General features: G+C 34.8%; 3 protein-coding genes across 6 annotated transcripts; all 3 read left to right on the top strand.

Moving 5' to 3' along the window:
* The first annotated feature begins 345 nt into the window (after positions 1 to 345).
* On the top strand, positions 346 to 3,883 carry LOC107917954 (transcription factor GTE4). Of its 4 annotated transcripts, none has more exons than XM_041075128.1 (5): positions 346 to 2,375; positions 2,471 to 2,516; positions 2,632 to 2,748; positions 2,829 to 2,858; positions 3,631 to 3,883. In XM_041075128.1, exons 1-4 carry the CDS (start codon positions 714 to 716, stop codon positions 2,852 to 2,854), a joined length of 1,851 nt encoding a protein of 616 aa, XP_040931062.1. In that variant the 5' UTR covers positions 346 to 713; the 3' UTR covers positions 2,855 to 2,858; positions 3,631 to 3,883. The 4 variants fall into 4 exon arrangements, with proteins under 4 accessions (XP_040931062.1, XP_040931058.1, XP_016702885.2 ...); XM_041075124.1 differs by having other exon boundaries at positions 2,829 to 2,896; XM_016847396.2 differs by having other exon boundaries at positions 352 to 2,375; positions 2,635 to 2,748.
* A 764-nt stretch (positions 3,884 to 4,647) lies between these two features.
* On the top strand, positions 4,648 to 8,013 carry LOC107917736 (UBP1-associated protein 2C). Its single transcript, XM_016847025.2, has 2 exons — positions 4,648 to 6,063; positions 7,735 to 8,013. Exon 1 carries the CDS (start codon positions 4,746 to 4,748, stop codon positions 6,060 to 6,062), a length of 1,317 nt encoding a protein of 438 aa, XP_016702514.2. The 5' UTR covers positions 4,648 to 4,745; the 3' UTR covers position 6,063; positions 7,735 to 8,013.
* Positions 8,014 to 11,557: 3,544 nt separating this feature from the next.
* Positions 11,558 to 14,793, top strand: LOC107917950 (malate dehydrogenase, mitochondrial). Its single transcript, XM_041075118.1, has 7 exons — positions 11,558 to 12,046; positions 12,481 to 12,654; positions 12,998 to 13,166; positions 13,422 to 13,483; positions 13,624 to 13,745; positions 13,862 to 13,979; positions 14,391 to 14,793. Exons 1-7 carry the CDS (start codon positions 11,813 to 11,815, stop codon positions 14,529 to 14,531), a joined length of 1,020 nt encoding a protein of 339 aa, XP_040931052.1. The 5' UTR covers positions 11,558 to 11,812; the 3' UTR covers positions 14,532 to 14,793.
* Positions 14,794 to 16,362: the final 1,569 nt, after the last annotated feature.

Below are 16,362 nucleotides of genomic sequence, written 5' to 3'. Positions count from 1 at the left end.
TCCATTTTTTTAGACAGATCCAAACCCAAACCCAAACTCAAACCTATGAACCAAAACTAGAATTTTATAAAAACTCGGCCCCACCCCATCCTGCCCAACCTACAAACAATTTTAGTCCAAACCAAAGTGGCATTGTCACCCTTCAGTCTCGTGCCGTCTTGTTTGACCGATTTCTCTGTCTCCGTGGAGTTGTTTTTCCGGAAAAGAAAAGAGGAAAAATAATAATCCATTAGGCTCAGCCAATTGTATTAAGTTCCCATCTGACGTGGTGATACCCTAAACATTCCTCCCCTTTTTAAGTCACTCGCTCTCTCTCGCGCGTGCTCTAGCTCATCTCTCAGATTCTCGCACACTCTCCTCTTCTTCAATATGAAAACAAACAAAAACCAAAAGAAACAAATCGAAGGATCCAAATAATCCCTCCAAAATTCCCTCTTTACCAAAAAATTAAAAAGGAAAAAACCCAAAACCCTCTCTCTCTCTCTCTCTCTCTCTTTTTACGTCTCTCAAAAACCCTAAAATTTTCATTTTTCTCCTCCCTCTCAAAAACCTTGATCTTTTCATATAACCCAAACAAAAGCCCCAACATGAAAACACCATTTCTAAGCTTTTACCTAATCTGGGTATTTTTCAATTAGGGGTTTCCCCCTTTCTTTTCCTTTGAAAATTTGATCTATTGGGTTTTCTTTTTGTTTCTCCTCTTTCTTATATGAATGGCTACAGGGAAAACTGAAGGTGAAGAATCAAAGAACAACAACAAAGTTTATACCAGGAAAACCCACAACAAGCCCAAAAATCCCTCTTTTTTCCCTCACCAATCTTCTCAGCAAATTGTACCCACCACTACTACAGCTGATTATCACAACTCCTCTCAGCAGCTGCCACCCCAACACTTCGATGCCGTCGCGTCAGATTATTCATATAGCCATAATCAGTTGCAGCGGGGTGCACAAAATGCTACCAATGGGACTGTAACTTCTGGGTATGTAAGATATGATAACCTTGTTAAGATTCACTTGAATGTTTTGTCCAAGAACGATGTTAGAGTTTTGCAGAGGAAGTTAACTAGAGAACTTGAGCAAGTTAGGGGTTTACTTAAGAAATTTGATGCTAAAGAAGGTAGGTTTAGTGGTGGTTATTTGAATTCGCGGGTCTTAGGGAATGAGGATGTTGATAGATGTGGTGGAAGTTTAGTTAGAGTGAACTCGGATGTCGGTTCTGTGGGATTGCCTAGTTCAAGGTCTTTTCATGGATTATCTGTGTCAGTGGCAGAGAATGATCGGAGTAACAATGGCAATGGTGTTGGGAATGGGAATGAGTTTGTGGAGAAAGAAAAGAGAACCCCAAAAGCAAATCAGTATTATAAGAACTCGGACTTTGTTTTAGGGAAGGAGAAGTTGAAGCCTGTAGAGAATAAGAAGAAGATGAAACTAAATGTTGGGAAGAATAATGTGAGACAAGTGGGAGATGGGGTTGCAGCGGAGAAGTTATCAAGTCGGATGTTTAAGAGTTGTAGTAATTTGTTAGGGAAGTTAATGAAGCATAAGTTTGGTTGGGTTTTTAATAAACCGGTGGATGTGAAGGGACTTGGGTTGCATGATTATTATTCAATTGTTAAGCATCCTATGGATTTGGGCACGGTGAAGACTAGGTTGAACAAGAATTGGTACAAGTCACCTAGGGAGTTTGCGGAGGATGTGAGACTAACTTTCAGTAATGCAATGCTGTATAACCCGAAAGGACAGGATGTGCATGTTATGGCAGATACATTGTCAGGGCTATTTGAAGAAAAATGGGCAGCTATAGAGTCTGAGTCTAACCTTAATAGGAGGTTCGAAAGGAGTCATGATTACAATTTGCCAACTCCCACTTCAAGGAGAATTCCAGCTTCAGCTCCAGCTCCAGCTTCAGCACCAATTCAATCTCATGGCCCTCCTGCTTTAGCTCATTCATCACTACCATTAGAAGCTAGGACTCTTGAGAGGTCAGAATCCATGACAATGCCTGTTGACCCCAAATCAAGAGATGTGGACTTGACTCCTACTGATAGGATTGGAGTACCAAAGAAATCCAAGATAAAGGATCCTGAGAAGAGGGATATGACTTATGAGGAGAAGCAGAGACTCAGTGTAGACCTTCAGAACTTGCCTTCAGAGGAACTTGATAGCATTGTCCAGATTATTAAGAGGAGGAGTGCGGCGCTTTTTCAGCAAGAAGATGAGATTGAGGTGGATATCGATAGTGTTGATCCAGAAACGCTTTGGGAACTAGATAGATTTGTGACCAACTATAAGAAGAGTTCGAGCAAAATCCAGAAAAATGCTGAAGTTGCTCTTCAAGCAAATACTGAAGATGACCATAATATTCAGGAGACTGTAAGATGATGGAGAAGTGACTTTTGAACCTCCAATTGTTTTGCCTATTTGGAATTTTTGTTCGCTGAAACATTTTGTTGTTATTCTTTTTGCAGAATCTGGAACCACCTGCTAATAAGGTATCAACAGTAGCTGAAACAGGTAATCACTGTGTACCTGCAAGAATTTGCTTTCCTTGGTATACTATTTACTTGTTTAGGTCTGAAGAAGATGAATTTTTCATGCACTCATTATTAAAACTGGTTGGATTGCTAAGCAGTGGAGAGGATTGTTCCTACATCACCTCCTATTCATGGAAAAAGGCAACAAAATGAAGAGAGTGGATCAAGTAGTTCAAGCAGTTCTAGCAGTGACTCTGGATCTTCATCAAGTGGTAAATATTAAAGTTTTTCTTTCATTATGCTTATATGAGTGTATATTTGCTAGATTTCTTACGCCCCTACTTTCATGCAGGTTCTGACAGTGATAGTTCATCTTGATGATGTGAGTAGTTCACCTTGTTTTTAATGGACTTAACTGAGGTAGGGCCATAAGGGTCATTATCTTGGCTAATGAATTCTTTCGATCCCTATTTCAAGTAGTGCAATTGTATTTTTTATTATGTTTGCATTGAATTTCATGTGAAACACATATCAAGATACAAGGTTACATAGTTTTTGATCCTTCTGATGCCTGTTTTGTTTACTTCCTTTGATGGCTGTCCTTATTATGATAGGTAAAAAAGGAACTCTAAGATGGTTTTGGTCTCATGTCCTGAAATTGGACCATAGTAGGAACATGTTCCATGCATGTTGAAGATGCTCTATAGCAATTTGAAAATTTTGATGACCAATGTTTTGCTGTTGTCATATTCTGCTCATGGATCATATATATCATTTTAAGTGCTTTCCTCTTTTACCCCCACCCTTCCCATTAGTCCATTCCTTCGGTTATAACATTTCTCAAGTCTTCGTTTCAGTTCAGATCATTGTATCTGTTGCTGAATTGCTGATTACATTTCATCCCGATTCATTTCTATCTTCCATCACATGATTGCCTATATCACCGAGACCTTAATCACAGCCATGAGAGCCCAATTCAGAGTTCATCTTTTTAATTTTTTGGATTGAATCTTTTGTTTTAACATCATGTGCATGGTTATTGAGTTCTAAGCAAAACTTAAACTGAGCGGAAATGTTGATTCATTTTAGATATGTATCATGCGGTTATCTTTGTTTCTCTACATTTGATGAGCTTCTTGTTGCTTTTTGTATAGATCATCTTATGATGGAAGGTGATTCAAGATCATTACAGAGTAGCAACCGACAACTTTAGAAAAATGTGATTCTACCATTTTAGAAGGGGGATGAATAACATTAAACACTCAATTTTGTTTTTGTACAACTGAAGTGTGCAAAGCTGCTTCTTTCAGTTAACATCATCCGAATCTCATTATCTTTGTTTTGGACAAATTGTAACATAAACATAGTTGTGGCAAGGGAAAACAAGGTTCTTTGTAGGCCGTCCAATGTTCCATGTTCATTAGCTCCTTGTTTCTATCATCTCTTCAAATCCTTTTTTGCACACTTCTACCTTTTAACAGAAATCATTGGAAGGGGATTTTTCAGATTAAACATGTTAACCCCAAATCAAGGTTTAAGAATTAAGTGTGATTTATCTGTAATGAGCACCCATATCTACCCTTCCTTTTATAACATCTATCATATTATTCTATATTTGACTGAACATTGACATTATTAATATTTTTTATATCAAATATACACCAATTTTCAAAAAGTAAATTATTACAAATAAATTAGGTATAGTGATTATAAATAAAAGGGATAAATATTAAAATTATACATGAATTATGGTTTAATGTGTAATTTTATGCATGGAATTTCGATTTGATCCAATTCTTATAAATTATTAACATAATTACTCATAAAACATCATTATATATTTATATATTTGATACATAAATAATTATATTTATCTAATATAAAATTAAATTGATATATTTATTTTTTTAGATGTGGATGATTAAATTAAAATTAAAAATTTAAATATACATTTGAACCACAATTAGAGTTTATGTATATAATTACACATTAAATTATATAATTTTGAGATTTATCCTTGAATAAAATTTAACTAGTGTTGATTAAGTTAAAAATCTCAGCCCAGAAAAAAAGGGTGAGCCCAAATTCCAATACAAAAGATGAGTTGTTGGCCCAAAACTAAAGTGGCTCACACAATCAGGTCCTTATAAAAATAACACACGCGGAGTTCTTAGGCTCTATCATCTTCAAGCCTCAAGTTGAAAGACGGTCTCTCTTTTCTCTGTGAATTTTGTAGGGTTAGGGTTTTAAGGGTAAAGCATCCTCCAACATGCAATACATGGATCCAACTAAGAAACGCAAGTTAGATGAAAACGGTACTGTTTCAGCGCTGTCGGAACCTGACCCTATCACCAAACTAACCCCACAAGATGGCCGCAAACTTATTGAGCGATTCACCGTCGACCAACTCCTCGACATCCTCCAAGACGCCGTTTGTCGTCACGTCGACGTTCTGTCAGCCGTTCGATCTATTGCCGATCAAGATCCGTCTCAACGGAAGCTCTTCATACGTGGGTTGGGTTGGGATACCACAACTGATGGCCTTCGTTCACTCTTTTCGGTCTATGGAGAACTCGAAGAAGCGGTTGTTATCCTCGACAAGACTACCGGGAAATCGAAAGGGTATGGATTCGTTACGTTTAAGCACGTAGATGGTGCTTTGCTTGCTCTTAAAGAACCCAGTAAGAAAATCGACGGGAGAGTCACCGTGACACAGCTGGCGGCGGCGGGGAATTCGGCGACGAATAGTAACCCGGTGGATATTCATATGAGGAAGATTTATGTAGCCAATGTACCGTATGATATGCCGGCGGATAAGTTATTGGGCCATTTTGCTCAGTATGGGGAAATAGAAGAGGGGCCCTTGGGGTTCGATAAGCAGACGGGGAAATCAAGGGGTTTTGCACTTTTCGTTTATAAGACAGCAGAAGGGGCTCAGGCAGCGTTAGCGGAGCCTGTAAAGAACATTGATGGGAGACAAATGAATTGTAAGCTGGCTATTGAAGGGAAAAAAGGGAAGCAAGGACAAGACGGGATGATGCAAAGTGGCGGTGGGGTTCCGGGAAACGCAGAGATGGGAATGGGAGGACATGGTGGAGGATATGGTGGGCCGGGTGGTTACGGTGGGTTTTCAGGTGGGATGCAAGGGCCGCCTGGTCCCATGGGTCATCCTCATCCCTTGAATTCATCAGGAGTTGGAGTGGGCGCTTTGAGTGGAAATGGCGGTGTTGCTGCTGGGGGTTATTCTGGACTTGGTGGGCCGTATGGTGGGTACGGTGGACCAGGTTCAACTGGCTATGGTGGACCAGGATCAGCTGGTTATGGCGGACCAGGTTCAACTGTTTATGGTGGGTTGAGTGGTGCTGGTGCAGGGGGTGGGTTGGGTGCTGCAAGTGGAGGGTCTTCATTGTATAGAATGCCGCCGAGTTCTGCTGGGATGCCAACTGGTGGCTATCCAGAGACTGCTCATTATAGCTTGTCTTCCTCGGCTGCTTTCCCTAGTCAGCTTCACCAAGGGGCCGGGACATCCCCTGCGCCAAGAGTTCCACCCGGTGCAATGTATCCCAATGGGCCACCGTTCTACTGAGGTTATTTTCCCTGATTTAGCATTCCTTAAATTCATTATACTACATGAGGTGTTACGTTTTTTTACTATCCGCCGATTGAGAGTGAGTTAATTTTGTGTTTGTGCTTGCTCATGTTCTTTGTTGTGGGTATTTGTTCCTTGTTTGTTCGTGCTTCAAAATCTGGGGTTCTTTTCCTGCTTTGTTTGGTCAGCATTCTGTTACTTGTGTGCTATATACCTGTATAGTTGTCTGCATATGGTGATTTTACTTCTTTTTGTAAAAGATACCATATATGGCCTTTTTTTTTTTCAAAATGGTTTTTCATTTTTTGCTGGTTTTCTTTTATTTTCCTGAATCTTTTGTGAAAATTATATGCCCCTATTGTGTAGACAACTTTATTTATCTATGGTTGGTGTTTAATATCTATGCTAGAAGCCTCTGATTGAGTTCCTGCCCCCAGGAGTCAGTTGATCTCTTTTCTTTTGTGAAATTATCTACAAAATTATAGTGAACCTTTAATATGAAGGACATAAGTGTCGTTATATATTTTTTTATTTTTTAATAATCAAGTATGCAAATGAGAAAATTAGCATTCCCATAGTTATGGAACCTTTTTCCCCTCCTGTTTATTATCGCTTACTTATTTTCACCTACATAGAGAGTGTTCTAGAATTCTTTTATGGTATGGCACTAAGGTTTCCTTCTTTGTGTCTCATATTTATTTCCCTTTTGACTTGTTGTGTTGGAAGGCATATTATGATCTTGTCTAATCATGTCTAGAGAACTGTATTCAGTACGTGGGTTTTACTATTTGTTGGTATGAACTGAATGGCTTGTTGTGTTGATAAAGTACAAATCTTTTGGGTACACTTAAATTATCTTGGTTGGTTCTATTTTACTGCTACCAATTGGAGAACAGATATATATACTATTGATATTGCATGAGATATCCATCTATGTGATCAGTTTTCCAGATAGGATAGCAGTTTTCTTTCATGTTTGAGTTTGCTGTCTCCTTTCAATGTTTATGCAGTTTTTTGAGTGTCTTCCTCGGTAGTATCATTTAATATTCCAATTCTCTATGGCCCACGCTTTTTCATTTCATTTGATTGCATCTAAAGAAAAGAAGAGTGGATTTCAATCTCTATATGGTGCCTCGTATTTATTATTATTTCCAGTTTAACTTGCCTTAAATATGTCATTTTTGCATTGTAGATTATAACTTAGTTGTTCATCTTTCTCATGATTTGCATCTGGCGCCTTGCATGCCTTTTTAATGTTTGTTTCAACTGTTAACTAATCAGAGGGAATATTATCTTCATTCATTTCAAATTAAATCCAGCTTTCCATTATTTGGTATTCCAAATTTTTTTACGGAAAAGGTTTCCATCACTGTGAAGTCTTAAGACATTTTTTTAAATGTTTTTTGTGCAATTTAGATAGACAGATGTTTATATATATTCTTACTATGATTATTGCAATTGCCTTGTGTTTCTGTTTGTTCTTTCTTGTTCATTTGAAAAGGGACAAATGTCTGAGCTTATCCCTACATGTAAGTACAGCGGGTATGCATGTGTTTTTTTTTCGGTAGTGTTACTTTAATACATTGTTTTCAATTAGTTTTTGACATTTCATTTTTTTGCTTGATGATGTGAAATGATGAATTTAGTTATAAATGGGTGTTTGATTCAGGTTTATGACAGCTTGTTGGGCGCAGATGCTTTTTGTGGTTCTGGTGATTGCCTGAATGCAGACTATATATACTCTGGCTTGATGAATGCATTAGCTGGGCTCTTACAGCCACTTCTCTTGATTTGCTCCTTTAAGATGTTTGTTTCTGAGTGCTGGTTGGCAAAACATGTGATCTAAACTAGTTTTTCTGTGTTCCGTTAGGAACTCTTGTTCCAGTGGTACCATTTAGTTATTAGTATATTTTTTTAATAATACAAGTAGTGACAGTTTTTTTGCCTATTTTTGCCGGTATCCGTGGTTGTTGCTTCATCTCCTCTACTTGGAAGTTTATTTTTTTCTTGGTTGATATCATTGTTCTTATTGATTTTCTATTAGGTACTCTGGTGGACTATACTAAAAACAGACATGCAGCTTATTTTTTGAAGTTAAATGTAGTTATTTATTTTGCTGTATAAATTAATGGGCTGTAGAGAATCTCTCTCCCAGAAAAGTGTTACTTGACTGTTATTTTACATAAAGTCGTAACACCATTTTCTAATGTCAACTTTTGTGTTCTTGTTACACTTCTGCTGTACTTGGCTTAATTACGTGTTAAAGTTGCCAGACAAAGATGACTTCAAGCTTATTGTGTCATCAAATTATCATATAAATGCGAGAGTTTTGGTAGTGTTGACTCTCCTCTCCACCTGATATTTGACTGATGTACCTTTTTTCTCCAAGTGGAATATTTCTCTTCTCCTTGTTGTGTATAAAATTTGTAGAACGCCCAAATATCATGGACTTCTTGGGTGGGTTCTTGTTTCAGTTATGAACCTAATGATGTGAGAGCAAGTATTTCATTAAGCATACCAGTAAATTGTCAGTTGCTTCTTGATCTGGTGCTGCTATATGTTGAGTGTTGGTGTACTTAATCAGCAGTTTGCTTGTATAATCTGTGTAGTTTTTTCCCCTTTTTTGGACTTGCACATGGACTCTTTCTGTGTACCACTTCATTGGCAACATAAACCGAGTCCCTCTCTCCTATCTGCCGCAATGTTCTTTGTTGACATATTTCTTTTGTTCAGTGGGGTTTGGACTGTGTGATCGCTATGCATTAGAGCTAGTATCTTGATAGGTTTTGTGGATATGGCCGGTTGAAAAGCTAGCTTTTATTTTCCTTTTCTTTTAACTATAGTTCTGTGGTTCATGAAATTTTAAGTTTACTTACTGAAACCTTAGGTCAATATCCAGTTCGAGTGGAGGTGATGTATCTGTGAAACAATTTCCTTGTGGGTTATGATTGTGCTAGCTGATTTTGATATCTGTACCGACTCAATTCTCTTGGCATGTTCCTCCAAAAGGAGGTTCTTGTTGTGAGTGCTTTTGAAGAAATCCTTGTATCCTATTTTTGTCGCGTAGTTGCCAAAAATGTGCCTCAAATACTATTTTGCAGACTGAATTATCTGAGCTTTTAACTTTGATTCTTCAATACCATGCTTCTTTGTTAGCTTTACGAAAATGGGATCTGTTTTACTTGATGAAAGATGAGGCTATTTGGTCTATAAGATTTAAATCAACACAACCATTCAACAAGTTTCATTGTCATCCTCTTTGGCTTTTTCCATTTGTATATCTATTTTGCTTTCAAGAAATTTTGTTTTGTCAAGGAACCAGGTGTATATTCCTCCCATTCCCCCTGCCCCCCGCCCCCCTTTTATTGATGGGTAGGTAGGGAAGTGTGTGACTGACATGTTTTTAATGGTGATGGGTGGGATTAATGCTCTTTATATTATGCTAACTGGCATTGGTACCTTCTTTCCCCCCTTGTTTTGGCCATCTGCTGTGGAACACCGAGGCATAAATAAAACCAACCTCGAAAGGTGAGATGGAAGGCGTATGGTTGACTTTGCTCCACCACAGCACTCAAATGAAGCAAGATTGGACACATTCACTAGAATGTAAAATTACCATTAGTTCCCAGGGGCGCCTGCCTATACCGACAAAATCAGCATCAGATGCCTAACCCGGAGTTATGCGGTAGTGTGCGTCTCAAGTGGTGTTAATTGGTTTCCTGACCATACATTTGTAGCCCTTATTTTCTTCTGGCCCAGCATATATTTGTAGCTTATCCCCTAGAAATTAAGTCATGAAGATTCCTTATTCCAGAGTATTGTGTATGTATACATGGATTTTTGTACCAAAGGAAATATATACATGGATTAAAAGTAAGAATGAAGATTAACATATTTCTTTGTCAATCCCTCCTATATTTTTAAATTCCTTTGAAAACGTCATATTTGAAAATTCCAATAATATGACCCAACTAAGGGTGAATAAAATTTGATTTGACTCGAAAAATTTAAAAAAAAAATTCAAATATTGAGTTACTCGAATAGAGTTATTTGAGTCACTTTGAATTTTTTTTTTCGAATTTTAAGTTCAAATCGAGTTGAGTTTTCGAATTCGAATAACTTGAATAATTTGAATATCAAACTATAATATTTAATATTTTTATCCTAAATTCTCAAGTCTTTCTATTTTTCTCTTAAAACTTTTACTTCTTCTCACTTTTTTCCCAAAACTTTTTACTCTCTTTCTGTCCCAACCCCCTTATCTACTCAAAATTCATTTCTCATCAAAATTTTACTCTCATTCATTTTTCCTCAAAATTTTACTCTCAAAAACCCTTAAAACCTTTTATTTTCCCCTTAAATTTTTACTCTCTCTCACTTGTCCCCCCAAACTTTTACTTCCTTCCCATCCCACCTATTTTTTTTAATATTTTCCCTCCAAAATTTTACTCCCCTTATTAAATTTCCCTCAAACTTTTACTCTTCAAAACTTTTTATTTTCCCCTAAACTTTTACTTCTCACTCTTTGCTCCCAAATAAAAAATCAAAATTATCCCAAAAAATCTCTAAACACAAATAGTAATAATTTTATTTATATCTACTATTTATATTATTAAATTAAATTTCACATTTTATATTATTTATATTATTGAATTATTTAGTCATATTAAATATTTATATTAAAATTAAATTATTAATAATACCATAAAATATTCGTGTTAAAATTTTATATTAGTATTAATTTCACATTTCATCTTTAAAATAACTTTTATTAAAAAAATCATATTTTTACATTTAATATATTTTTTAATTCCAAAATATATAGTGACAAGAATATAAAGATAATTGAAATAACTAAACAAGCAAAGAATCTAATCCGTATATAAAAGATTAATAAATAAATTATGAGGTTATGAAAGGTAATAAAAAATTTAATTACGGTGAACAAATTTTATTACGACGGGTGATAGTGATTACAATGACCTAAAATTATTTTTTAAAATTTAATTCGAACAAATATATTCGATTTGATTTGATTCGAATTCTATTTCACCCGATTCGAGAAAATTTTAAATTAAATTATAATGATAAAATATAATTCGTCAACTCGATTAACTCGAATTTTTTTCATTTGATTTGATCAAACGCTCCCCTAAACCCAACAAAACCTTTTTCTTTGTGTTTTTCATATTTTTCATGGTACCATAGTCCATTAACTCTTTTCTATCTCAGACCTTTTCCTTTTCTACTTTTTGGATGATATAAAAAGCTTAACAGAATCTGACATCAATGACCACCTGTTTGCTTGATTGGTGTGGGGAAAGATGCTAAAGATCAAAGTAGCATATTCCTCAAAATTAATTTGGTCGTTTTATATAAGAAAATGATTAAGATATCGAATGAAGTAATAGAAATATAAAATAACACAAATATGTATGGGTTTATTTAATTTTTTAAATTATTTTTTTAATACTGAAAATATGTTAGGGAATCAGATAATTATAGTTTTGAAGTTTAAATAATAACCCAAAAAAAGGTTAGAAAAGTAAAAATCATTTGGTAAGCTCAAAAAAAGGGGAAGAGGGACATTTGGCAGCTACTGTAAACCAGTAAAAGAGTGAAATTTCGTTCACTTATTTTCCCCATTGCTTCACTTGTTATAAATACAAAAAACCCAGACATTTCTTCCTCCTCGAATCTCTCAGTCAAGCCATTCCAACACTCTTCAGCTTGAACTCTCCGCAACAATGTTTCGATCAGTAGCTCGATCGGCCGCCGGAAAGCACCTCCTCCGCCGAGGATATGCCACTGAATCTGTTCCCGATCGGAAGGTCGCGGTTTTGGGCGCTGCCGGAGGGATTGGCCAGCCCTTGGCTCTCCTCATGAAGCTTAACCCTCTTGTTTCTCAACTGGCTCTCTATGATATCGCTAACACTCCCGGCGTTGCAGCTGATGTCAGCCACGTCAACACCAGATCTAAGGTCCATATAAAAATTACATCATCTTTTTTTTTCTGTTGGATTTAGAATTTGTGTTTTATTTTATAGTTTTTATTAAATTTATTGTCAATAAAATGTGATTTATCTGTCTACATTGCGAAGGTATGAGTTGATCTAATGTTTTGTTGATGGAATTTCTGTAATGATTTAGTTGCTTGATTCCATTCAAATTTGACTTTGATATTATGTTTTCATCTTCGCGGAAGTTTATATTAATGCATCTGATTTAATTTGAGTATTGTATATATGTCTTTTCATTTGGCTTGATCACTTGACTCTTCTTGTTTTAAAGGATTTGAGAGTTGGATTTTGTTGCTTGTTTATGCAATCTGTTTACCTTAGCATGTAGATCTCCATGTTCATTTGACTGCTTTGTTCCTTTAGCAACTTACATCCTTTTGTGCGTGTGACTTCAGGTTGCTGGATATGTTGGTGAAGATCAATTGAAGCAAGCTTTGGAGGGATGTGATGTTGTCATCATTCCTGCTGGGGTGCCAAGAAAGCCTGGTATGACTCGCGACGATCTTTTCAACATCAATGCTGGAATCGTCAAGGGTCTATGTGCTGCTATTGCCAAGTATTGCCCTAATGTGAGTTTGTATCCTTTTTTTTTTCCTTTAATTTATCTTCTTTGGAGAACTATTTTATTTGGATCCTTCATGCTTCTAAGACTTAAATTAGCTAGGTTCTGTTTCTTCTATATGACTGTTAAACTTGAACCAAAGAGGGATTGCTGTGCTAGTGATTGGATAAGCTAATATAGAATTATTTCTTATATACGATTTATACCCATTTCCTTGCTGTTTAAAATATAAGGGATAGTTTTGATAATTGAAAGATATTGCTTAGCATAAATGAATTATTTCTTTATGTTGTAAGCTTCTATAAGACTTTTCTTTCCCAACTATTTAATAAGCTGGTTTTATGGCTCAGGCACTTGTTAATATGATCAGCAACCCTGTCAATTCAACTGTTCCAATTGCTGCTGAGGTTTTCAAGAAGGCAGGGACATATGATGAGAAAAAGTTGTTTGGTGTAACTACCCTTGATGTGGTTAGGGCTAAGACTTTCTACGCTGGGAAGGCAAAAGTGAATGTTGCAGGTTTGTTGAGTTTCTACATAAAAGGAAGTTATATATATTTCTATAAACAAAAGGAAAAAAAGGGGGTCGTTTACCACTCCTCCATTTCCTCTTTTGAGAACTTCTGTTATGAAAAATAAGCAATATTCCAACTCTGAAGTAAACCTTTTTTCTCCTTCATGAGAAGTCCTTTACTCATAAACATATTATAGAATCAGAAAATTTGGATTATAGAAGTAACTATCTGATTGACAAAGTTTCTTCACTTTCTTGCAGATGTCAATGTTCCAGTTGTTGGTGGCCATGCTGGAATAACCATTCTCCCACTATTTTCCCAGGTACTTCCTTGTACCCTGTATCCCTTTTATCATTGCTTTTATTTGATATCGAAATGTATCTAATGCTTGACACTGCTGTGCTCCTTTCAGTTTTTTTGTTAATCATAGCCTTCGCTAAGTTTCATTTTAAATTTGTTTAGGCCACACCAAAAGCCAATTTGCCTGAAGAGGATATCAAGGCTCTAACAAAGCGAACACAAGATGGAGGCACTGAAGTTGTGGAAGCAAAGGCTGGAAAGGGATCAGCAACATTATCAATGGCGTAAGTATCAGTCTTAACTTCATCACTTTCATGTTTTGATTTCCTTGCAATTGTATGTATAGTTGTAAAATGAAAGCATATGATCTTAACCTAAGTTGTCCTGCTTCTTTGTACAGCTATGCTGGTGCAATTTTCGCTGATGCTTGCCTTAAGGGACTGAATGGTGTTCCTGATGTCGTGGAATGTTCATTTGTACAGTCAACTGTCACTGAACTTCCCTTCTTTGCTTCTAAGGTGATTTTTTTCAAAAGACCTTGACATATCTCAAGTTTTTGTCCATCCCGAGTTTGTTATTGAATGGTTCTTGTGCTCCACTTGTTAGGGAGTGTCTAATTAACTAATGAATGGTTGTAGAAGGGTTGGAAGATACTTTGTATACAGATGGATGAAAGTCTTTTAGTGCTCAGGCATCCAATTAATATTAGATTGGATAGATAATTGGTTGAAGTGCACCAAGTTCCGAGTTATGATTTTTCCCTAAACCCACCCCCACTCTAAACTTAAGCCAAACTCAGATAGCTTCTTGTCTTACACTTTACCAACCCTTTTGCAAACTAAGCCCGGTTACGATTTATTAGCTTGAATTGAAAGGGTTTCTTTTCCTCTCCCATCACTCATTACCGTAAATTCTTTCTGTAAATGCAGGTAAGGCTTGGAAAGAATGGTGTGGAGGAAGTTATGGGGTTGGGTCCTCTCTCTGACTATGAGCAGGCAGGTTTGGAGAGCCTTAAACCAGAACTTAAAGCATCTATAGAGAAGGGAATCAAGTTTGCCAACCAGAATTAAATTTATATTATTTGAGATATTCTTCCATTAGAACAATGAAAATTTTGCAGTTACTTCGGCTGCTATTGGTGTTTTTTTTCTTGCAGCAAGCAGCATCGGCTTTGCTGTTGTTAATAGGATAGCCATACCATAAGTTTCCACTAATAATTCCCAGTGGTATGTTGCAGGAAGTGTGTGATTAAAAACCCGTTTTTGTTTAGGTGGGGGATGTTTAATTACAAACCATTTTAAAATTGTGATATTACATTTAATCTTCCACGATTATTCCGTCTTTGGTGGTGACGAAGGCTTACTTTTTATCCTAAAGCATCTTTTCTATTGCTTTTTTGAATATATAATATTTTGACAAGAGAAGGGAAATATGGCTGATCATTGCAGACAAATTATTTTTAGTTGTTCAAAAATAGTAAAAATTTATATCCATCTAAATTGGTTTTTAGAATGTAATTATTCCAAAAAAAAATTGTAGGGACCTTTAAATATTTATTTTATATTAAAACACTATTCCATATATGGGTTTTTTTTTATAAGATCAGGTAAATTACATCATCATTTTTATTTTAAATTTTTTAATTCAATAGATGGTATATAACTTTCTCTCTGCATCAATAAAAAGTTTTTTTTTTCACTTTTCATCTACAATTAGTTTTTTTTTTCAAAAAATAATTTTTGGAGGTCACAAATATATAAATTAAAATTTAACAATTTATCCTATTACCATTCAATTTATTCAATTTAATGATTAATAATATAAATTATCCTATTAAAAATTAATGTAAAGTGAATTCATCTATAAATAAATAAATAAATAAATAAATAAATAAATAAATGATTCTAAAAAGTAAAATAAATATATATCTTAACAACTATGTTCTTATACTATTCACAAGGAGTATATTTCATTAAAGGTGAATTTATAGATTTAATGCATCAAATATAAATTTGATAGAAAAACATACATTATTTAATATCAAACTCATCACTATTATTACGAGGAGTTGATGTGATTAATAAAAAAATTCTCGAAAATAAAATATATGCAAAATAAGACTGTCTATAAAGTGGGACAATTAAATGTACTGTCTTTTGACTTTTCTTTGGACATTACTAGCTGTCAAATGGAATTTTGCGTTCAATGTCTTAGGGCACGTTTGGTTCGCTGTATTGGATTAGAGGCGTATTGGATTAGAGGTGTATTGGGATTAGAGGTGTATTGGATTAGAGGTGTAATAGCTAATCCACTGTTTGGTTGAATGTAATGGAATAGAGGCGTAATAGTAATCTTGTGTTTGGTTGAATGGAATAGAGGTGTAATAGCATAATAGAAAAAACTAAAATGACTAGAATACCCTTAGCTTAAATTTGTTTTGGTAAATGATTATTGTTATTGTTATTTAAATTATAATAAGATTTTTATTATCAATAATAAATAATTTAATCATATTTAAACATAATTATTATTAAATATATTTTAATTAAAATATATAATTTAATAAAATTCTTAATAATTAATATTCTTATATTAATTTACTGAAATCATAATATATGATACTGTAAAATATAAATTAACATAATTATTATTAAATATATTTTAATTAAAATATATAATTTAATGAAATTCTTAATTGGATAATATTCTTATATTAATTTACTGAAATCATAATATATGATACTGTAAAATATAAATTAACATAATTATTATTAAATATATTTTAATTAAAATATATAATTTAATGAAATTCTTAATTGGATAATATTCTTATATTAATTTACTGAAATCATAATATATGATACTGTAAAATATAAATTAACATAATTATTATTAAATATA

This window comes from Gossypium hirsutum, chromosome A01 (genome assembly GCF_007990345.1).
Source record: "Gossypium hirsutum isolate 1008001.06 chromosome A01, Gossypium_hirsutum_v2.1, whole genome shotgun sequence".
Classification (NCBI taxonomy): Eukaryota; Viridiplantae; Streptophyta; class Magnoliopsida; order Malvales; family Malvaceae; genus Gossypium; species Gossypium hirsutum.
Note: the sequence above shows the minus strand (reverse complement) of the source record. Positions and strands in the feature narration are given on the sequence as shown.